At 44.8% G+C, this 24,625-nt stretch overlaps 1 protein-coding gene across 1 annotated transcript; it reads left to right on the top strand.

Annotated features, from left to right (window-relative positions):
- Positions 1 to 257: 257 nt before the first annotated feature.
- On the top strand, positions 258 to 23,931 carry LOC308280831 (ubiquitin-like-conjugating enzyme ATG3; the record flags this gene model as incomplete). The annotated part of the gene is made up of 10 exons (XM_080755151.1): positions 258 to 291; positions 735 to 842; positions 2,223 to 2,272; positions 4,776 to 4,866; positions 8,998 to 9,032; positions 11,455 to 11,567; positions 18,531 to 18,588; positions 20,779 to 20,906; positions 23,148 to 23,216; positions 23,850 to 23,931. The coding sequence occupies 10 exons, from the start codon at positions 258 to 260 to the stop codon at positions 23,929 to 23,931; spliced, it is 768 nt and encodes a 255-aa protein (XP_080611277.1).
- Positions 23,932 to 24,625: the final 694 nt, after the last annotated feature.

Below are 24,625 nucleotides of genomic sequence, written 5' to 3'. Positions count from 1 at the left end.
ATCAGCACTTCCTTGTTTTCCAAGGCAACCGTGTTGCGCTTGGGGGGATGCATTTCAGCCGTCTGTAAACAAGGAAATACTTGTTTTTAGTTTTGAGTCAAATTATTAATTGTATTTATTAGCCGGGTAATAAGTGCTATAACGTCTTGCTGCTTGGTCATTATGGCGTACATGGTGTATATGGACACTTCAGGCTGATAATTCCCCTCGGCTCCGCCTCTGGAAATTATCAGCCCGTCGTGTCCATATAAGCCATAATGACCGCGCAGCAAGACCTTATCCCATACTTATGTATGTATTCTCTGTAGTTCCCTGTTACAATCATAAATAAATACATGTATGTATTGTATGCAGGGCAGGAATTTCATGGAGGCCATGAAGGCCATGGTCGTCGTTGCCCCTCAGTTTGGCCTTGTGCCCCTCGATCCAGTGACTTTGAGAAGCTGAGCATGGATCAGAAATACCATCATTTATATATTTCACTGCAGATTAGGTTATCATCCCTAACCCTTAAATTCAACAAATTCTTTCAATGGACTAAAATCTAGTTTTATTTGATGGCTTTCCTGCCCTGGCATTTGTCCTTTGTGGCCTCAAACAATGGACAACACCAAAGGCCAAGTGGCCTTGCCCCTAAAATGACGAAATTCCAGGCCTGATTGTATTATATGTGTTGTCTACAGTTCCCTGTTACAATCATAAATAAATACATGTATTGTATGTGTTCCCTGCAGTTCCCTGTTACAAGCGCTGCAAACAGATGGAGTATTCAGACGAGCTGGAGGCCATCATAGAGGAGGATGATGGAGACGGAGGATGGGTGGACACCTATCACAATGCAGGTCTGATACACACGCACACACTGTTTTAACACTTAAGTTGCAATGAATTAAATCTGGGTTAGGGTTAGACAATGCAGGTCTGATACGCATGCGCACGCACGCACGCACGCACGCACGCACACTGTTTTAATCAAGCTTTATTTGGAAAGTTAAACTAAGGTTGACATGTCCAATGTCAACACAAAAACATGTTCAGGTCACATGGTTTTGGAACAGTTGGTTCCCAAAGCTGCTTGCTTAGGTTTCACCCAGTCATGATGTTCCTGGAAATATTACATATATATTAGGGGTGCAACATATCGAACCGAATATCGAAAATCGTATCGAACCGAGAAATATCGAACCGAATGACCCTGTACCGAACAATACAATACAATACCACACCACATCCACATTCCCCTGGAACCCCCTCAAGGACCCCTAGGGCTCCGCAGAGCCCACTTAGAGAACCACTACCCTATAGGTTGGGTACCGTATTGTTCAAAGTTAACAAAAAATACATAGTTATAAAAATACATTTATAAATCAAGGACATTTCTGTTGTATTTTTGTATCGAAAAAGTATCGAACCGTGACACCAAAATATCGAACCGAACCGAACCGTGAATTTTGTGTATCGTTGCACCCCTAATATATATATACATGTATTTAAATATACATGCATTTTTAAATGAGAGGGAGAAAAAAAAATCTAGGCCTGCAAAAGGTTTGTAATTAATCAAAGGTTTTGGAGAATGTTTGGCTACACGTCGTTGTTTTTGTCTAAGATTGCGTACATTCCTCAGTGGAATGAGTATGAAAGGACCCCAATGTAAACAAGCTACTCTATAGTGCTTTTCTTGGGTTTAAATCCTATTAGTAGACCTTGTCTACTAAAAGAAAACTCTTCTCTTTCACCTCTTATGCCAGGGTACCAGACAGTGATCACCTTTCTATGCCAGGGTACCAGTCAGTGATCACCTTTCTATGCCAGGGTACCAGTCAGTGATCACCTTTCTATGCCAGGGTACCAGACAGTGATCACCTTTCTATGCCAGGGTACCAGTCAGTGATCACCTTTCTATGCCAGGGTACCAGTCAGTGATCACCTTTCTATGCCAGGGTACCAGTCAGTGATCACCTTTCTATGCCAGGGTACCAGTCAGTGATCACCTTTCTATGCCAGGGTGCCAGACAGTGATCACCTTTCCCTGTGCATGTTGGCACCCATGGCCGTGTCTAAGGTTGCCATATATGCCTGGATTACACTGTTACAGAACTGTTCTTTACATTAGTTTTGTGTCCTATTTATAGCATATAGCCTACTGTCTGTCAAACTGTTCTGAATGTACGAGTTGACTTCCATAATGTTTTGATTTCATATTCCTGTCACCCTACTAGGTGTGTTAGGAGTTACAGACGCTGTGCGGGAAATCTCACTGGACAACAATGTGCGTGTGTGTGTGTGCGTGCGTGCGTGCGTGCGTGTGTGTGTGTGTGATTAAAACCGTGCCTCCATCTTCATTCTCCTCATTATTACAGGTCATGTGAATACAAGTAAAGCAAAGCCAGATGCTGCTGACGACGGCAGAAAAAGATGGCAGTCTGGAATTAATTTGGCCCTTCTCAGCTTTACATAGCATTAACTCTGTTCTTGAAAGAGTTTGATGCGTGAAAGCAAAGCATAACTTTGACTAACGTTGACTATTGAAAAATAGCAGATCTACAGTTACAGTACATCTGCTATTTTGAAACACCTTGAAATGTGAGAATCACTGATGTTTTTTAGAAGGCATTTCTAGAATTTAGACCAGGAACCCCTATACGTAGTAACTCTACCCTTCAATCCGGAAAACCCTTTTAGGGTGGTGTTGTTGTTGTACAGTATACAGATGTACAGTATAGCAACATATATTTTTTTGTATTGTACAGTATATAGCAACAGACATTGTTTGTATTGTAAATGTGATAATTTGATGACCAGCATTGGTTCCCTATGGAGACACAAATAGCCTGCTCAAATTATTGTCTTAGGAATGCGACAAAAACAAAACAAAATATTGAGTAATCGATAGAGAAAAAGTCATTTCGGGGGTGAACTATCCCTTTAATGGTGTTAAATCTGTCTTGAACTGGGGAATTAGAACACAATCAGATGTACTGCATGTAAGCTACTCTCTATCCAGCCTTTCCACAATGGCTTTGACAACTTAATCATAATTGAAACTACACTTCTGTTTGAGTGCTTCCAACAGGGGTGCATCTCTCCAATCCGACATGTCTCCTTTCCGACATTTCTCCATTCCGACACTAACCCTATCTCTAACCCTAACCCTAAACCTAACCCCTATGGGAGTGTCGCCACTCCGACAATAAGAAGTCAATTTCAGAGTGGCGACATGTCGGAATGGAGAGAGCCTCCCTTCCAACAGACCTCTGAATCTCATGTTTTCTTCCCTTTCTGCTGGAGAAACATTTCCATGGAATGAATCACCATATAAACAAGGCCAGCAGTGAAGCCAGTGGGTTTTAACCTCACAACAACAACAACCACATTACTGCAGTTACACAGGAGCAGGACAATGAACTGGAATGTAGAACAAATAACAAACTTAATCTGACTCATATAGGTTAACCAAATAGCAGGTTTTTGGCCAACAAATCGACATGGAAAAAGTTGTAATACATGTCTTTGTGATTAATCACTTAAGACCTGTATTATTAGACTTGAATGTGCAAAGGTGGATTATACTGTATGTAGCTGATCTACAAGCTCACAGCTAGGGGTGTAACGATACATTTTAACAGCGATACGATATGCATCATGATGCATGTTGGACGATACGATACATGGACGATGTTGTTCGTTCATGGCAATATGATAGGATTCATTATTTAAAATCAATACGGTAGATATTTTGCCAAAAAGTCATACAAATATGTGTGAAACGTGGATAATGCAGGTTTTTTTAAAGGGGGTTTTCTTTTATTATCGATAAGTAAATAAAGAATGATTCTCTGGTAAATACATGGACATGTATTTGAACACATCATGACACCTGAGCTTGTAGATCTGCCATTTTCCCCACATTTCTTTGTGCTGTTGGGGCTTGCAGCCACACAAAGCTGGATATTTAGGCCGTGAAACTGCTTATTTTTTAAACCGGATAAATAAGTGAAGACATTGAAAAATATCCGATTCACTGGATCCGTGTAGACAGGGAACCCGGATATCTCTGAAGACTTTACTGTGTGTGTGTGTGTGTGTGTGTGTGTGTGTGTGTGTGTGTGTGTGTGTGTGTGTGTGTGTGTGTGTGTGTGTGTGTGTGTGTGTGTGTGTGTGTGTGTATGTGTGTGTATGCTTGTCCCCCTAGTGGAGGTCTGGGATCTCAGATTATATTAGACCTAGATATCTTTGTCGTGTGGACCTAGATATTTTTCTATGTGGATATCTGATAAACCGGGATATATGAAATATTCAGCTCCATCTGGCGCCTTAGACAAAGCCGAACCGAATTAAATTCAGCTCTAAAAGTGGAGTATGCATGGCAGGGGTATGCAGCTGCCATACCCTGGGTCCAGGGGGGGAAATAAAAGTTACCTTTAAATATAAATCCATGAATGTCTCTTTGTCTATCTGTATTATGTTGTTAAATTACAGTAAAATAACTACAACATTTAACAAAATGGTCACTTTAACAAGGTATTGTGGCACGTTTACTAACATGCCAAGTTTAGCTGCTCTTGAACAACCATTCCAGGCTGCCATATCCAGCCCAAGAAACCGTAGAAACGGGGGGAAATAGAATGTACTTCTTAAGGTATGGCAACATGACTGGTGTCTTGCACGCGCGCCTTCGCGCGTGCAAGACACCAGTCATGTTGCCATACCTTAGCTTTTTCTGAACTGACGCCACTGATGCATGGGCTCTAAGGTTTCCTCTCCTTCTCCAGGACAACATGAACATGAACGTGAACTCTGGAGCTTGTGGCGACGGAGACGACGACGATGATGATGAGGGTGGAGAAGCGGCAGACATGGAAGGTAAGAGCTCTGCACGGGTCTGAAATGAGCCACACCCAGTGTTGTACCCGAACGCGTTCAAAGAACAATCGTTCACGAACACGTTCATATTTTGGGCGAACGTGAACTGAACGTAATTGTTTTTGCTTGATGAACGATATTGTCGAACGCGGTCATTCTGACGCCCGTGAACGGCGTTCGTCGGCCGTTCATGCGGCGGTCCACGCCTCCGCGGTCGTCTGTCCTCTCTCTCTCTCTCTCTATGGGGCTGTTAAGTATGACATCATTTTGTAGGCAGAGGAGCATTTCTGCCCCCAGTTTCCGTGAATCTTTTTACTATTTTTACTATTTACACATTTTTCTTCTCTTTGTTGTTGAAAGGAAAGTGTTAGAATTATACTTTAGTCGTTATTTTTGTCTCGGATCTGTTGAAAATAGCGAGGGACAGAAAATACTCTGGGGGCAGATTCTCCTCTGCCTACAAAATGATGTCACGGCTTAAAAGCCCCATATATATATAATATATATATATATCCGTATTAGCCCGAATATAGTACGACTCTGATTATAAGACGACCCCTATTTTTCAATTATCATTTTTGGAAAAAATATATAAATATTATATATTATATATTAGGTTATTTATAAAGAAAAACGTTTTTTATTGGAAAATCATCATAGAAAAGCTCATACAGAGATAACATTCTGCTGTATTGTATTGCATTAACCAATTCATACTGAAAATCAGCTCCTCATAATGTGTATCAGAATAGAATACAGTCCACACAGCATACTGCTGGGGAATAAAAAACACTACATTTCCCATCAAGCTCAGCGGCTCGTTTCGTCATTCAGATGCGACTCTCCATTGTAAACAGGAACCACAGGATACTAGGCAGCCAGCATTAGCTTCATTGTGCTTCATTTACTGTTTGGATTAAACTTCCACGCTAAGGATCTCATGTGCGGCCGTCATCCACGCCGATGTTCGCGAGGACTACGCACACGCACGCGCCCCGGTAAGTTCAATGCCAAAGTCATCCGACTTTGCCAAACGAAACGTGAAATGAGCAGCGTCCAAATTTCGCTGCGCAGTTTGTAGACAGTGTACGGTAATCACCGTAACAGCTCTCTTGGGCTGTGAGTGACAGAGCAGAGAAAGGTCCTGAAAGATACATAACGTATCTCCCCGGTGAAAAGTCTAAGGCCCAATTATAGGACGACTCTCTATTTTGAGGATATGTTTATTAGAATAAAATATCGTCCTAAATTCGGGCCAATACGGTATATATATATATATATATATATATATATATATATATATATATATATATATATATATATTTTAATAGCCAAAAGTATAACAAAAATTATGATTAAAAAAAGAACGAAAAATAACTAAGTTAGTTCATTTTGGGGAACCATGAACTTTAGTTCAAAATATAGAATTATGAACTATGAAATGAACTAGTTCATTTTAGAAGTTCTGAACTTTAACTTGAACTAGTTCGTTTTCAAAGTGAACTTTCCCAACACTGCCCAGACCAGAGCAGGGTTTCATGAAGGTCTGAAATGACCCAGACCCAGAGCAGGGTTTCATGAAGGGTCTGAAATGACCCAGACCCAGAGCAGGGTTTCATGAAGGGTCTGAAATGACCCAGACCCAGAGCAGGGTTTCATGAAGGGTCTGAAATGACCCAGACCCAGAGCAGGGTTTCATGAAGGGTCTGAAATGACCCAGACCCAGAGCAGGGTTTCATGAAGGTCTGAAATGACCCAGACCCAGAGCAGGGTTTCATGAAGGGTCTGAAATGACCCAGACCCAGAGCAGGGTTTCATGAAGGGTCTGAAATGACCCAGACCCAGAGCAGGGTTTCATGAAGGTCTGAAATGACCCAGACCCAGAGCAGGGTTTCATGAAGGTCTGAAATGACCCAGACCCAGAGCAGGGTTTCATGAAGGGTCTGAAATGACCCAGACCAGAGCAGGGTTTCATGAAGGGTCTGAAATGACCCAGACCCAGAGCAGGGTTTCATGAAGGGTCTGAAATGACCCAGACCAGAGCAGGGTTTCATGAAGGTCTGAAATGACCCAGACCCAGAGCAGGGTTTCATGAAGGGTCTGAAATGACCCAGACCCAGAGCAGGGTTTCATGAAGGTCTGAAATGACCCAGACCCAGAGCAGGGTTTCATGAAGGTCTGAAATGACCCAGACCCAGAGCAGGGTTTCATGAAGGTCTGAAATGACCCAGACCCAGAGCAGGGTTTCATGAAGGTCTGAAATGACCCAGACCCAGAGCAGGGTTTCATGAAGGTCTGAAATGACCCAGACCAGAGCAGGGTTTCATGAAGGTCTGAAATGACCCAGACCCAGAGCAGGGTTTCATGAAGGGTCTGAAATGACCCAGACCCAGAGCAGGGTTTCATGAAGGTCTGAAATGACCCAGACCCAGAGCAGGGTTTCATGAAGGTCTGAAATGACCCAGACCCAGAGCAGGGTTTCATGAAGGGTCTGAAATGACCCAGACCCAGAGCAGGGTTTCATGAAGGTCTGAAATGACCCAGACCCAGAGCAGGGTTTCATGAAGGGTCTGAAATGACCCAGACCAGAGCAGGGTTTCATGAAGGGTCTGAAATGACCCAGACCCAGAGCAGGGTTTCATGAAGGTCTGAAATGACCCAGACCCAGAGCAGGGTTTCATGAAGGCCATGGCCGCCGTTGCCCCTCAGTTTGGCCGTGTTCCCCTCAAACCAATGGCATGACCTCAGTGGGCTTAATGCCACCAGCTGACTGTACCACTTTCTCCTCTGTCTCTCTCTTTGTAGACAGTAGACATTTCTTGTCATGTAGACACCAGTGTCTTTGTTGAGATTCTGAAATCTGAACTCCCCATCTTTAAACCAATCGAGTGACTTTGATTGCTGCAGGGCTGAGCATGGATCAGATTGTAAATACCATAATTTATCTATTTCACTGCAGATTAGGTTACCATCCCTAACCCTTAAAAGAAGAAAAAAATAATTATCTTTCAATGGACTAAAATCTTGTTTTATTTGATGGCTTTCCTGCCCTGGCATTTGGCCTTTGTGCCCTCAGAAAGTTGACAACACCAAAGGCCAAGTGGCCACAACATTCCAGGCCTGCCCAGACCCTAAGCCATACATGGGCAACTGGCGGCCCGGGGGCCACATGCGGCCCCCACCTTCACTTAATGCGGCCCTCAGCTTAATACCAGAATACTGATATTGATTTCAGCTGTTACAATTACAACCATGATCTGCTTTAATTCCGTCAGTCTATATTAGTAGCTTAATCATTGTTTTTGTATTTAGGTTCATGAAGTTAACACGAGTGAGTATATAAATGCGTTTGAAATTAAATCAAAATGTTACATTTCAGGATTCCAATTAAAACATAACAAAAAAATTATTCAGGATTCCAATTCAAAAGAAGCAAAAATAGCCGATCTACATGCTCCAAACGCATCGCAGCGCGATGCGTTTTGAGCTTGTAGATCGGCTATTTTTGCTTCTTTTGTATGAGATACTAGAATGACGTAGCAATATGACGTAGCAATATGCAATGAATGTGGCCCTCTGGAGTGAAGGTGGAAATATAGTGGCCCTCACCATCATCAAAGTTGCCCACCCCTGCCCTAAGCTAACACATCTCTGTATGAGGATCTGGGGGTCCTCCCACAGATGTGGTCCGTATCCAGGAGACTCCTGCTGGATCCAGGAGGGTTGGCAGCCCTGCCACACAGGGACAAGGAACCCCGGAAGAAAATATATAAAATGATTGAAAATGTTCCAAAGATATATTTTTTTAAATATCTTTACAAAATAGCAGACGTACAAGCTTATAGTTCTGCTATATCTTTGGAATAGCTAACCCATAATTGGTTAAGATGGGGACCCCTGGGTGTACCCGGGTTTTCTATTTTTATTAGGGGACCCGTGTAAAGCTCTAGTGTGTATTGTACTGTGTACTGTTGTGTGTGCGTGCGTGCATGCATGCATGCGTGCGTTTGTGCGTGCACCTCCTGAAGTGGTGCACACATGCTGTCTGTGTAATGAAAAGCAGCTTCTGTCATGTGAGCCATCGTTCCCTTGTTAACAATATCCTCCTCTCTCCACATGTCTCCTCCTCAGAGTACGAAGAGAGCGGCCTGTTGGAAACAGACGAGGTAGGAGCACTGTGGAGCGTGTGTGTGTTCATTTTGGGGTGGAGGGAACAGTGTGTGTGTGTGTGAATAAACACTATAGCAATGATTACTGTCACAATATAGAGCTATTTAACACTGTTACTGAACAAACACTCTATAGCAATGATTACTGTCACAATATAGAGCTATTTAACACTGTTACTGAACAAACACTCTATAGCAATGATTACTGTCACAATATAGAGCTATTTAACACTGTTACTGAACAAACACTCTATAGCAATGATTACTGTCACAATATAGAGCTATTTAACACTGTTACTGAACAAACACTCTATAGCAATGATTACTGTCACAACATAGAGCTATTTAACACTGTTACTGAACCAACACTCTATAGCAATGATTACTGTCACAATATAGAGCTATTTAACACTGTTACTGAACAAACACTCTATAGCAATGATTACTGTCACAATATAGAGCTATTTAACACTGTTACTGAACAAACACTCTATAGCAATGATTACTGTCACAATATAGAGCTATTTAACACTGTTACTGAACAAACACTCTATAGCAATGATTACTGTCACAATATAGCACTATTTAACACTGTTACTGAACAAACACTCTATAGCAATGATTACTGTCACAATATAGAGCTATTTAACAATGTTACTGAACAAACACTCTATAGCAATGATTACTGTCACAATATAGAGCTATTTAACACTGTTACTGAACAAACACTCTATAGCAATGATTACTGTCACAATATAGAGCTATTTAACACTGTTACTGAACAAACACTCTATAGCAATGATTACTGTCACAATATAGAGCTATTTAACACTGTTACTGAACAAACACTCTATAGCAATGATTACTGTCACAATATAGAGCTATTTAACACTGTTACTGAACAAACACTATAGCAATGATTACTGTCACAATATAGCGCTATTTAACACTGTTACTGAACAAACACTCTATAGCAATGATTACTGTCACAATATAGAGCTATTTAACACTGTTACTGAACAAACACTCTATAGCAATGATTACTGTCACAATATAGAGCTATTTAACACTGTTACTGAACAAACACTCTACAGCAATGATTACTGTCACAATATAGAGCTATTTAACACTGTTACTGAACAAACACTCTACAGCAATGATTACTGTCACAATATAGAGCTATTTAACACTGTTACTGAACAAACACTCTATAGCAATGATTACTGTCACAATATAGAGCTGTTTAACACTGTTACTGAACAAACACTCTATAGCAATGATTACTGTCACAATATAGAGCTGTTTAACACTGTTACTGAACAAACACTCTATAGCAATGATTACTGTCACAATATAGAGCTATTTAACACTGTTACTGAACAAACACTCTACAGCAATGATTACTGTCACAATATAGAGCTATTTAACACTGTTACTGAACAAACACTCTATAGCAATGATTACTGTCACAATATAGAGCTATTTAACACTGTTACTGAACAAACACTATAGCAATGATTACTGTCACAATATAGAGCTGTTTAACACTGTTACTGAACAAACACTCTATAGCAATGATTACTGTCACAATATAGAGCTGTTTAACACTGTTACTGAACAAACACTCTATAGCAATGATTACTGTCACAATATAGCGCTATTTAACACTGTTACTGAACAAACACTCTATAGCAATGATTACTGTCACAATATAGAGCTATTTAACACTGTTACTGAACAAACACTCTATAGCAATGATTACTGTCACAATATAGAGCTATTTAACACTGTTACTGAACAAACACTCTACAGCAATGATTACTGTCACAATATAGAGCTATTTAACACTGTTACTGAACAAACACTCTACAGCAATGATTACTGTCACAATATAGAGCTATTTAACACTGTTACTGAACAAACACTCTATAGCAATGATTACTGTCACAATATAGAGCTATTTAACACTGTTACTGAACAAACACTATAGCAATGATTACTGTCACAATATAGAGCTGTTTAACACTGTTACTGAACAAACACTCTATAGCAATGATTACTGTCACAATATAGAGCTGTTTAACACTGTTACTGAACAAACACTCTATAGCAATGATTACTGTCACAATATAGAGCTATTTAACACTGTTACTGAACAAACACTCTATAGCAATGATTACTGTCACAATATAGAGCTATTTAACACTGTTACTGAACAAACACTCTATAGCAATGATTACTGTCACAATATAGAGCTATTTAACACTGTTACTGAACAAACACTCTATAGCAATGATTACTGTCACAATATAGAGCTGTTTACTGAACAGACACTACTCTATAGTAATGATTACTGTCATAATGTAGTGTTATTTAGCACTTATTTTAACCAAATAAAATGACTTGTCCTTCCTTTAAGGCCACCTTGGACACCAGTAAAATGATGGACGCCACCAAAGCCAAAGCGGAGGCGGGCAGTGAAGACGCCATCCTGCAGACCAGAACATACGACCTGTACATCACTTACGACAAATACTCAGCAAGAGCCGCTGATACAAACGACCTACGGCCTGGTCGCGACTTAGGCCACGACTTGGAGGTCGTAGGTCCCGGTTCTGGAGGTTTTGCGCGATCTCGGTCGTAATTCAGCGACCTGGGAAGTCCGCGATCGAAACTCTACGCTTGCTAAGGGAAGGGACGCGAGTTTAGAAACTCTACGCTTGCTAAGGGAAGGAGCGCCGCGATCGAAACTCTACGCTTGCTAAGGGAAGGGACGCGAGTTTAGAAACTCTACGCTTGCTAAGGGAAGGAGCGCTCGTTTTCAACAGCGTCGGCAGGTTAGCTACTCAGTGTCGGCAGGTTAGGGTTAGGGTTAGGGTTAGGGTTAGGGTTAGGGTTAGGGTTAGGGTTAGAGTTGGGGTTAGGGTTAAGGTTAGGGTTAGAGTTAGAGTTGGGGTTAGGGTTAAGGATAGGTTTTGGTGCACCTCGCGCGGTCCAAGTGACTACAATGGAGCGCTTCCTACCTCCGGTTCAGCCAATCACAAGCTTCAAAAGGTTGAATAGCGCTGCTGCTCTAGAATATTCTGCAAAAAGACCGAAGGTTACGTATGTAACCACGGTTATGTGAGCGATTGGATCACTCCAATATATGATAGTTCCTCCGCTAGGCGGAGCTACGAGCAGACTTACCGATGATTCCCGTGCATAAAGTACGGGAAGTGACGCGCGCGAGGCGGAGCCTCCGCATGCACTTTGCCCCGTGCGTCACTTCCTTCTTCCTCGTGCCCTTTCCGAGGCGCGATAGATCTCCGTAGCCAGATTGGAGTGATCCAATCGCTCACATAACCGTGGTTACATACGTAACCTTCGTTATGTAGCGCTATATTGGATCACTCCAATATATGATAGTACACTACCAGATCAGTCGGCGATCTATCAAAATAAATTAACAAAATAAAACTAGGAGCTCAAGCCCTCCCCGTGGGAGCGGCCCGCTCCAAGTCCAACTCACAAAGAGGTGCCCACTGTCTCCGCCGGAGCAGAGGCAACCTCCAGGACAGCTTGTTCCACACGATTCTCCGGAACCACATTGACCCGGTAGAACCTGGTGAATGTACCCGGCGATGCCCAACTGGCTGAGGCACAGATTTCAGACAGGGGAACCCCCTTAAGCTGTGCCCAAGAAGTGGCCACACGCCGAATGGAGTGTGCCACTACCGCGGACGGCATAGTCTGTCCAGCCAAGTTGTACGCACAGGCAATGGTGTCAACAAGCCAATGTGAGAGTCTTTGCTTCGAGAGCCCTTGACCCAGGACTCTATCTCCATAGCAGACAAAGAGCTGATCAGTCAGCCTGATCGCTCTTGTTCTCTCGATATAAGCATCCAAAGCCCTTACAGGGCATAGGACGTGCGGAGTATTACCCAAACCGTCCACACCCAAGAAAGCCGACAGGTGTAGCGGTCGGTTCACATGTTCTATAGACAGAACCTTTGGCAGAAAAGAGGGATTGGGTCGCAAGGTGACGCCTGACTTGTCAGGTCTCATCCTCAGACACTCCTCACTCACCGAGAGTGCGTGGAGCTCACCGACCCTCTTAGCGGAAGTGACTGCCAATAGAAACGCCACCTTCAAGGAAAGGTGATGGAGAGAAGCAGTCCCCAGGGGCTCAAAGGGAGGCTTCTCAAGCGCAGAGAGCACCAAACTAAGGTCCCAGATGGGAACCTGAAGGGCTCTCACTGGGTGGAGGCGTCGCACTCCCTTCATGAAGTCTAACACCAGTTCATTCTTACCCAGCCGTCTGTCAGAATGGCATGCAGCGATAGCGGCAACATACACCTTCAGTGTGTTGGCCGCCCTACCCTTATCTAGTAGCGACTGAAGAAACTGCACTACCACCTGCGTTTCACAGCGTTCAGGATCGGAGCCATAGGTCTCGCACCAAGTGCAGAACAAGCGCCACTTATCCCGATACGACGCAACGGTAGAGGGGGCTCTAGAACCTGCCAATGTACGCATAACCCCCTCCCCCAGTCCTAAACCTGACCACCTACGCCTCTCAGGGGCCAGGCCCATAGCTGGAGGTGATTGGGACGTGGATGCCAAAGGGTTCCCTGAGCCTGTGACAGCAGGTCGGGCCTCAGAGGCAACTTCCACGGCGTTCCCGAGACCAGAGACAGCAGCATGCTGAACCAAGGGCGTCTCGGCCACAATGGGGCTATCAGGAGCAACTGATGATCCCACTCCTTGACCCTGTCCAGCGTTGCCTGGATCAGAGGAAACGGGGGGAAAGCATAAAGCAACGTCAGAGGCCAGTCGTGAGACAGGGCGTCTAGGCCCAGAGGTCCCGGAGGACTCGTCAATGAGAACCACCTGGGGCAGTGAGCGTTCTCCCGGGAGGCAAACAGATCTACCTGTGCCCTCCCAAACCTGTCCCACAGCTGTTGCACGACCTGAGGGTGGAGACGCCAGTCCCCCTCTCGCGGTCCGTCTCTTGACAGCATGTCTGCCGCGGAGTTCAAGACTCCCGGGACATGCGCAGCCCGGAGAGACAGGAAGTGGGTATGAGCCCAAACCAAGAGCTCCTTCGTCATCTCGTGGAGATGACGGGACCTCAATCCCCCCTGATGGTTGATATAGGCCACAACCGTGGTGCTGTCCGATCGCACCAGAACGTGCCGACCGTCCAGGTAGGGTAGAAAACGCCGCAGAGCCAGGCACACAGCCCTGAACTCCAGAACGTTTATGTGCCGTCGAGACCATGGCGGATCCCAGCGGCCGCTGGCCGCCATGCCTCTGTACACCGCCCCCCAACCCATCGGAGAAGCATCTGTGCACACCAGTTCCCTGCGTGTCATCCTGCTGAGCGTAACTCCTGTCTCCAAGAAGGAGCGAGAACGCCACCGGGTTAGAGCTAGTACACACTTCCGCGTCACTGAAAGACGGCGGTGTCTGTGTCGCCGTGGATGCAGCTTGTGGGCGTTGAACCAACGCTGCAACGGCCGGAGATGAAGAAGACCTAAGGGGACCAACGACGAGGCCGATGTCAGCAGACCCAGCAGTCGTTGGCAACCCTTGACAGATACTGTACGGCCTAGCCGAAACCTGCGGATAAAGGCCATAATCTTGTCGACCCTCCTGCTGGGCAGACTCGCTTTCATAATTGACGAGTCTATAGTTATCCCTATGAAGACTACCCTCTGTGAAGGGGACAACCGACTCTTTTTCTCGTTCAGGACTAACCCCAACTCCTGTATATGTTTCAACAGGAAGCTGGTGTCCTTGGCAGCCTGCTCCCTGGTCTGAGCACAGACCAACCAGTCGTCCAGGTAGTTTAAAACCTGAATGCCTAGTGAAGACAGCGGTGCCAGAACCGCGTCCATGCATTTTGTGAATGTGCGTGGTGATAGTGAGAGACCGAAGGGAAGTACCTGATATTCGTAGGCCTCTCCTTCGAAGGCGAACCGGAGATATTTCCAGTGACACCGATGGATGGGCACATGGAAATATGCATCCTTTAGATCCAGCGTGGTGAACCATAGCCCCTGGGACATGGCTTGCAGCACTCGAGCCGGGGACAGCATCTTGAATGTCAGGTCCTTCAAGCAGCGATTGAACATGCGCAGGTCCAGAACGGGACGGTAACCACCGTCCTTCTTTGGAACGATGAAGTACCTGGAGTAGAACCCATCCAGCTGTTCTGAAGGCTCTAACTTCCTGATCGCTCTTTTGGCGATAAGAGAGGTGATCTCCAGCCGGAGAACCACCCGTTTTGCAGGATCGGACACAGTAGTTATTCGCATGCCCCTGAAGGGCGGCGGCCGACAACGGAATTGGAGTTTGTACCCCCTTAGGACTGTGTCCAACACCCAAGGGGACCCCACACGCTCCTCCCAGTTTGCCCTTTGGGCCTGGGAGAAGCGCCCGAAGTCGGCCGCTTGGCAGTCAGGTAGACTGCCCGCGGCCGGGGTTCTTCCCTGAGGATTGACCCCGTCCGGCAGAGGGGCCTCCACGCCCCTTATGCCCTTTGTAGTGTTTCTTCCCCCGTCCTTGGCCCCCTTGCCACTGCCCCTGGGGCTGGGCTTGGAACTTGGGCTGGGCCTGGTGGGGCTGCTGATAGACAGGACCAAGGCGCTGCTGCATGTGAGCAGAGAGCCCTTGGTTCGGATGTGACCACTGCCTCTTGGGGGCAGGCTTTGAGCGTGTGTCACCTGCGAACTTCTTTAGGATATCCCTGTCCCTGCGCAGACTCTCTGTCTGACGTAGTATGTCATCCACCCCACTGCCAAAGGTAATACCCGGCGTGAAGGGGAGCTCACAGAAAGACTTCCTTACATGGTCAGGAAGTTCCTTTGACTGGTTCGCCCAGATATGGCGGCGCGACGCCACCACTGAGGCCACTGCCTGGCCGTTGGCTCGCACCAACTCCGACTGCAGAAGGCCGAGCAGCCTGGACACCTCCACTGCTTCGTCCGTCCGGTCCTGGGTGCCACCTTGGAGCGTAGGGATCAATTGCGCCAGGTAGGAGCCCAGCAGCATGGCTGCATTATTAAGGCGAGCCATGATAGTGACGACACCAAAGGTGCTGCCAAGAAGCTGGTCACTGGTTTTGTCAAGACCAGGTCGTAGCTGAGGGCCCTTGCTACCTATGATCTCAGCATCATTGAGGAAGGTAGCTGCCACTACGTGATCCATAGCAGGGTATGCAGCAATCCCCATGGAGTCCTGGTCAGCCATGTGTGTCCATGGAGCTGTCTCCCTGGAGGGGCGGAAGCGCTTCCGAGAGGCAGCCGTGACCTGCATCCTCGCCCAGCTCTCGCGGAATGCAACCGCGAACTGGGGACACATAGGGATCTGTACTTTGTCGCCTTCGGGATCCGACAATTCAAGGCTCAGAGAAGCCGCTATCCTCTCCAGGAGGAGGCGCAGAGCCTCAGATGCTGACGGCGGCTCATCTGAGCCAGCAGAGCCAGCATGAGAGGGGGCCACTGAACCAGCAACAGAAGGCTCGTCCTGGTAACCAGATGTGCTCTCCTCAAAATCCATCTCATCTGGGGCGTGAATGGAGAGAACATCCTCCTCATCGCCACAGTCCAGAAAGTCCACTTCTTGGCGTAGGTTTTGTGCTTTACGCTCAAGCGTGTCTAGCTCATCGCTTTTACGGCGTTTGGAAGGCGGAGCCCCCAAAGCAGCCGAAGGCGTTCCCCGGTGGGTTGTTGGGTGGGTACGTCGCGTGCGATGCCGGGAACCCCCACCCCCTTGGGGAATCTGCCAAAAGTCCACCTTACCCGGAGGTGACTGGTGACGCCGCACCGTCCCGGAAGGAGGCAGGCAGCCGTCATCTGGTGGGGACATATTTTCCACAGCCTCTAACCGGGCTGCGCACAACCTTTCTCCAAGCAGGTAGCAGGCCTGGCAGCGCATGGGATCTGTTACTGCCACACGTGCATGGTCCACCCCCAAACAGCAAATACAGACACGGTGCCCATCCCCGACGGGCATCGGTCCTTTGCATGAGGCACAGCTAAAAGCCATACTGCAATTAGACACACCGCTCAGTAGCCCTTGGCTCTAACGGGCGATCTATAGGACAGACAGAATATATATATATATATATAAATATAATATATATACTGCAATACATACAAACCCAATCACACACTGTTTATTAGCCCTTGGCTTTATACAGGGTGATGTAGAACAGGACTAATATGTATATAATATAAAAATATCTATACTATATATAAACAAGCTGTGTATAAACCCAATCACACACTGTTTATTTGCCCTTGGCTTTATACAGGGTGAACCTAATATCTATATATGTATCTAAATAAATAAAAATACTATATATAAACAAGATGGGTATAACCTAATCACACACCGTTTATTAGCCCTTGGCTTTATACGGGGTGATGTAGGACAGGACAAAAAATATATACTTTCAATGTGTGTGTGCTTGGTGACTGAAGGGAACAGTAGACTGAGTCAATCTCAAGTCGTGCTTGTGAAAAGTAAAGTACTGCAAACTACTGAGTAAGTTCAGCTGTGTGCTTTGTGTACTGTGTGTCCTGCAGATTTTGTCGACTTTACTCGCCTTGCCCGTTAAGAGTTAACTCAAAACAGCTGCTCACCCTGGAGCGCGAGTGACAGACGGAGGAGAGAACGCAACTTAGCGTCACGTTTCCCCTTGGGAGGCAAAGCAATTAGCGGCCCAGCCAGCTAGTTAGCTTCCTCCACTACCGTCTAGGGAAGGCGCCGTTCCCAAACTAATACCGGGAGGGACCGGTAAACAAAAGACAGACAAAAGACAACTAGTCAAATAAGGGCAACCCTCTTAGCGCCGCGATGCGAGACGACTGACTCGCACCGCCGTAACACGGTGAATGGGACTCTTGTTTTTAGCCTTAGCTTAACAAAACAGAGACAAACCCCTTGTCGAAAGAGGCACAGCAGCCAATCCGAAAGGGGCGACAAGGGAGGCAAACTCAACGGAGGGGCCAGCCAGCAAGCCAGCTAGCTACTCCTTGCGAGATATAGCTTCCCACGGTAAACACAGAGCTCTTACCAAAAGCGTCCACTCTCTATAGCCGCCGAGGAAAGACAAGAGGAAGAAGGAAGTGACGCACGGGGCAAAGTGCATGCGGAGGCTCCGCCTCGCGCGCGTCACTTCCCGTACTTTATGCACGGGAATCATCGGTAAGTCTGCTCGTAGCTCCGCCTAGCGGAGGAACTATCATATATTGGAGTGATCCAATATAGCGCTACATAACTTTTAAATACGACCGCGGACTTCCCAGGTCGCTGAACAACGGCCCGATCGCGCAACAACGGCCCGGGGACGACCGAGGTGGCGCAACCACGGCCGGGGGTCGCGAAACTAGACCGGCCGCGACCTAACAAGTATGTACCGCGAACTACGACCTCCAGAACCGGGACCTACGACCTCCAGGTCGTGGCCTAGGTCGCGACCAGGCCGTAGGTCGTTCGTATCAGCGGCTGTCTCTCCAAATACTACCAGACCCCTCGACTCTGGCTCTTTGGCTATGATGAGGTACTACACGCACGCACGCACACACTCACACTCACACTCATGCACACCCACACACACATTCTGCAAAAATAGTGCTATATAAGCTTGTAGATGCAGAGATTTGATCTATAGAGGGGCATGCGCATGCATAAAGTGAATGGCTACTCGAGTACGTGGCAAAGTGAGTTTAACATAGTTTAATGTTGTTTAATGCAATCAGACAGGACTTTTCTGTTTGGATGTATGGGCTGTCAAGGCCAGAAAGTAGTATTTTTTGCATTTTGCCACTCAGTAGGCGTTCCCGCATAACTTCCTGAGTTATGAAGGATCAACTAGGATTAAGTGTTTACAAGTTATTTTGAGGCAGCATTGGCTACATTTCTTGGGGACATTGATCCAACTATTCAATTCAATTAGATTCCAGCAGTGTTGTTTTTGACAGCAATTCTTGATAGTCTTTTGAATAAAATGTAATTTAGTTTTAGTCATAATTTAGTGACCTGAAAAGTATTCGTTTTAGTCTAATTTTAGTCGACTAAATCGTTTAAGACGTTTTAGTCTAGTTTTTATTTTGTTGACGAAATTGTCAATATATTTAGTCTTAGTTTTAGTCACCACAGCTTAGTTTTTGTTTAGTTTTTATTTAGTTTTCGTCAGTGAAAAAACACAGTCGACAAACATTTTTCGTCATAGTTTTAGTCGACGAAATCAACACTGGATTCCAGTTCAACGTTTTATAGTGCAGTGGAATCATTTTATATTTAGAGCAGAGAGACAGATACCCCACGTTATCACCCCACCCTGGACAACATCTGTGTGTCATTGTTGTAACCGTGGCATCGGGGGGGGAAGAAAGAGAAGAACGAGGGGAAACTGTCTGTCTTGACTGTCGGGGAGAAAGATCAACTTGAGAGAAAAGGTTTTTATAATGTCATGTTTACAGTAACCTGCTGGAGATATTCTCCTATGCTGCCTACAGTATGAGACCATTTAGATCAGGGGTCTTCAACAGGGGGTCCTCAGAGTTACTACAGGGGGTCCTCAGAGTTACTACAGGGGGTCATCAGAGTTACTACAGGGGGTCCTCAGAGTTACTACAGGGGGTCCTCAGAGTTACTACAGGGGGTCATCAGAGTTACTACAGGGGGTCCTCAGAGTTACTACAGGGGGTCCTCAGAGTTACTACAGGGGGTCCTCAGAGTTACTACAGGGGGGGTCATCAGAGTTACTACAGGGGGTCCTCCAAATATTTGTGTGATAGAAGCTTTTTTTTCTCCTTTTCTATATGAACCACTTGAACCCTAGCGTCCATATTCTGAGAACTGTAGCCAAAAATAGCAGATCTACAAGCTCACAACACCTCGCAGCGCAAGGCGCTGTGAGCTTGTAGATCATCTATTTTCGGTTTAGTGTAGAGGAGAAAAAGAGCAGACTAAGTACAGAGTGAAAGATCATGTTTATTAAGTATTGACAGTTCAAGTGGTTAAATATCTGAAAACACAAATTTATATGAATCCAAAATACACTGATGATTGTGCTGTTAAACAATGAAACTATATGGAATCTATAAAAAGGTTGTGGGGGTCCCTTGCTTCATCTCTCTCTCAACTAAGGGGTCCTTGGCCTGAAAACATTGAAGACCCCTGGTTTAGATATTGTCTAGTTTGTGTTTACTGTACTTACCTAGGCAGGTCCTTACTCTGTATCTTCATCTAGACTCAAATTAGAATCCCTCTGAATTTATTCCCAGCATCCACCTTTCTCAACAATCAGCAGCAAACAGCTGAATAGCCGACAGCCAGTTGTAAAATGAGCTTCATGTCAACATATGTGTAATCTGTGTGTAAAACAATGTCATAGGAGTGTTGCATGGGAGCCCCCTTCTGTCTCCTTTGTGCAACTGCACTCTTTCTGGTTTGATTGATTGAAGAGTTCATTTTGCAATAGAAAAAAGTACAGTTTCATGACAGCACAAATCACTGGTACAAGGTCAACTAAAAGGAGTTCCTAGTAAGCCTTACGGCTTATTTGCACATGCAGGAACCACGTTATGTAACTCATATAACATTGAAAGACAGACGGATAGAACACAGTACTTTACATAGGATAACATCAATTACAAAAGCAGAATTGTGTGGTTACTAACCATGCAACCTCTCCCCCATCTCTCTGAATGTGTGGTTATTAACCATGCAACCTCTCCCCTGCCAGGACAGACAACCTCTGAGTGTAGATCAGATGTATGAGGACATCAGCCAGGACCACGTGAAGAAGACCGTCACCATAGAGAACCACCCCCACCTGCCCCCACCCGCCATGTGCTCCGTGCACCCCTGCAGGTCAGAACCTCCCTAGTCTCGCGTGGCCAGACTGTTGCCTCCGCGATTTGGGCAAATGCTCCCGGCATACAGTCTGGCAAACGGAAGAAGAAACGATGAGTGCGAGATAAAGCGAATGTGACGCAACCGCTCCCTTGGTGCAGTAACAATAACATGTCCTACTGGAAGCGTTATGTCTCCTTTCAACATTTCTGGGGGTGTTATTTCGTCTTTCTCTGGTGTTGTTGGTGTTACCTCCGTGATATTTTCAAACGTTTTCTTAAACTAAACACCCATAACAAGAATAGGCCGCTCGAATGACTTTGTCTGAGCTATTGTGTTTCTGTTATGTTTCCAATGGGACTACAGTTCAGTGCAGCAGTGGCTACTTCCGATACTCGCCGTTCGGGAGCTGCCGTTCCAGACTCTATATAGCATTCGGAGATTGTGGAATAGTTGTCTGGCTACGCGAGACTAGAACCTCCCCCACCTGCCCCCACCCCCACCCTGCAGGTCAGAACCTCCCCCACCTGCCCCCACCCACCATGTGTTCCGTACACCCCCACAAAATCACTTTTCTGAATAAGAAAAGAAATCAGTGCTGCTCAAATTCAGGAGTTTGACAGACACTAACGGTTTCCCGACTGCCACCGGGCAAGTAAATAAAAATGTTGGGCAGGTGGAGTTTGCTTTCAGGTTGCCCCACGGGAAAGTGGAAAGTGCATTTGAGTGGGGGGTCTTAAGTTTGCTATAAACACAACCAATTTCATGGAGGCCACAAAGGCCATGGCTGCTGTTGCTCTTCAGTTTGGCCCTTGTGCCACTCAAACCAATGGCATGACCTGAGGCCACAGTAGCCTTAATGCCCCAGCTGACTGTACCACTTTCTCCTTTGCCTCTTTCTTGTCAATATGTATACAGTAGACACCAGTGTGTTTTATTGAGATTCTGAAATCAGATTGTAAATACCATCATTTATCCATTTCACTGCAGATTAGGTTATCATCCCTAACCCTTAAATTCAACACATTATTTCAATGGACCAAAATCTTGTTTTATTTGATGGCCTTACTGCAACGCAAGATTTCGGTGGAATTTAAAATAAGTCATATTGTATAGCTATTGAGATATTTGCTGTGAATTCTGGCGATATGCAATATGGACACATACCTAAATATTTATAAGTAAAGTAAAACAATATATATATATATATATATACATACACACGTGTATATATATATACACACGTATATATATATATACGTATATATATATATATATATATATATATATATATATATATATATATATACGTATATATATATATACGTGTGTATGTATATATATATATATATATATATATATATATATATATATATATATACGTATATATATATATATATATATATATATATATATATATATATACGTATATATATATATATATATATATATATATATATATATATATATATATATATATATATACGTATATATATATGTTACAGGATATTTGGGTAACCCAGGACGTTCATTGTAAGAGCGCTCGTTTTGTAGTTCACCACACACTAATCACCACCAGATGGCGACGTCAGCCACTGGATAAGAGAGTTACGTCACGCTTTGAACTCGCCGCAGACCGGAAGTGTTTACTCTTTATTTACTAGCCTAGCCTAGCCTAGCCTAGCCTAGCCTAGCCTAGCCTAGCCTAGCCATTAGCTCCATTGTAGTCACTTGGACAGGGCGTTTAACGTGCGCTTGCCCAGGCCTTACGGCCTGGGCATAAATATAACGATTGCATTCACCACGGCTTCGTAACTCGCGCGGCGCTCCGCCGGCCGCGCGGCCCTGGCCCGCTCTTCGCGGCCACTCGCGCCGCTGGCCTTCGCGCCGCTTGGGGCTTCGTGGACCCAGGGGGGCCTCGTAACTCGTTTGGGCTTCGTGGATACAGGGGGGCTTCGGTAGCCGCTCGCAGTGTCGTGGACAATAGAGCGGCGCACCGCCTGGAGTACGTTGTATTGGCGACCGCTTGCTCCGCCCCGTGCCGCACCACGAGTGCTCCGCGTCTCGAATGTCCTGTTTCTCTTTAAAACCGTGACATATATATATATATATATATATATATATATATATATATATATATATATACATACACACGTGTATATATATATATATACGTATATATATACACACGTATATATATATATACGTATATATATATACATATATACATACACACACACACATACCCTTCTCTTTCAGACACGCTGAGGTGATGAAGAAGATCATTGAGACGGTGGCAGAAGGAGGAGGAGAGCTGGGAGTTCATATGTATCCTTTATTACTTTATGTACAGTATTACATTCATATGTATCCTTTAATACTTTATTACTTTATGTACAGTATTACATTCATATGTATCCTTTATTACTTTATTACTTTATGTACAGTATTACATTCATATGTATCCTTCAATACTTTATCAATACTTTATAGTATTACAGTTTATATGTATCCTTCAATACTTTATCAATACTTTATGAACAGTATTACAAAGAAGGCACAGATTTATACTTAAAGGAGGACTTCACCACTTTTCAACCTATCTTCATACAATTGGTCCTCACTAAAAAATAGCTTTTCTTTTTTCTCAGAGGAGGGCTGTGGGCAGGTCAGAAACCCATCGTCTTGTGGCATCATCGATTGGGAATCCAAGCTAATAGAAACTGCAGGCTTTCTATTCCTGAAAAGTTGCAATGTTAAAGTGTAAGCCATTGTTCTCGTGATAATAAAAATCTAAATATTTTTTTCCTCTACTTCGTAGGACTATAAAATGTCTAGTGTGGAACACAAGAGTAGCAAGAGTAGCGATGTGTTTTGAGCTTGGCTAGTTTTGCTACTATAGTATTGGTGTGCCGTGTGTACCCATAATGCATCATGTTCTCCCTTAACCAGAAGCCTCAGGTATCTTTTGATTTTCCTGAAATTCGTCCAGGCCGTCATTCCTACAATAGAATACGACTACAACAGGCACTTCACCATGTAGCCCACACACACACACACACACACACACACACACACACACACACACACACACACACACACACACACACACACACACACACACACACACACACACACACACACATACACACACACACACACACACACACACACACACACACACACACACACACACCCTGTGGTCTGGAAGCTGCAGTGAGCAGCAGACCAGAGAGATGCCTTTCAGGAACGTTGGTGTTAAACTCTGACTTCTTGGGACGGGGAAAGGACAGGACTGACCTCACCTCACCAGTCTTTACCGGGAGAAAGCCTGGTGTTCGTTTACAACGGTCCGTTTGATCCGGTCTGGGCGGAACCACAAGCAGAAGAATCGGCGTTGCTCTGATTTGGTTCCCCCCGTTTGTTTCCCCAATCCCTATTAAAATGCTCCAGTAGCCTACACTGTAAGGCCTTTTCACTGCAGAATTACAGTAAAGTACTGGCAACACGTTATCTTTTAATTGATGTCTTTTTGGCAGTCTCTTCCTGTATTTGGAATTACAGTACCTGTATATTACTGAAAATAGATGTACAGTTAAATACTGTATTCCTGTTAAAGGTTTTTCAGTAACTTACTGTATTCCTTCTAAGTTTCTCAGTAACTTACTGTATATTATTAGTACTTATTATTAGTATTTAAACTAAATCTATACTGTCTGATACTAATACAGTATAAT

Source organism: Nannobrachium achirus, assembly GCF_963921795.1.
Source record: "Nannobrachium achirus genome assembly, contig: SCAFFOLD_160, whole genome shotgun sequence".
Lineage (NCBI taxonomy): Eukaryota > Metazoa > Chordata > Actinopteri > Myctophiformes > Myctophidae > Nannobrachium > Nannobrachium achirus.
This window is presented reverse-complemented; position numbering and strand designations above follow the sequence as displayed.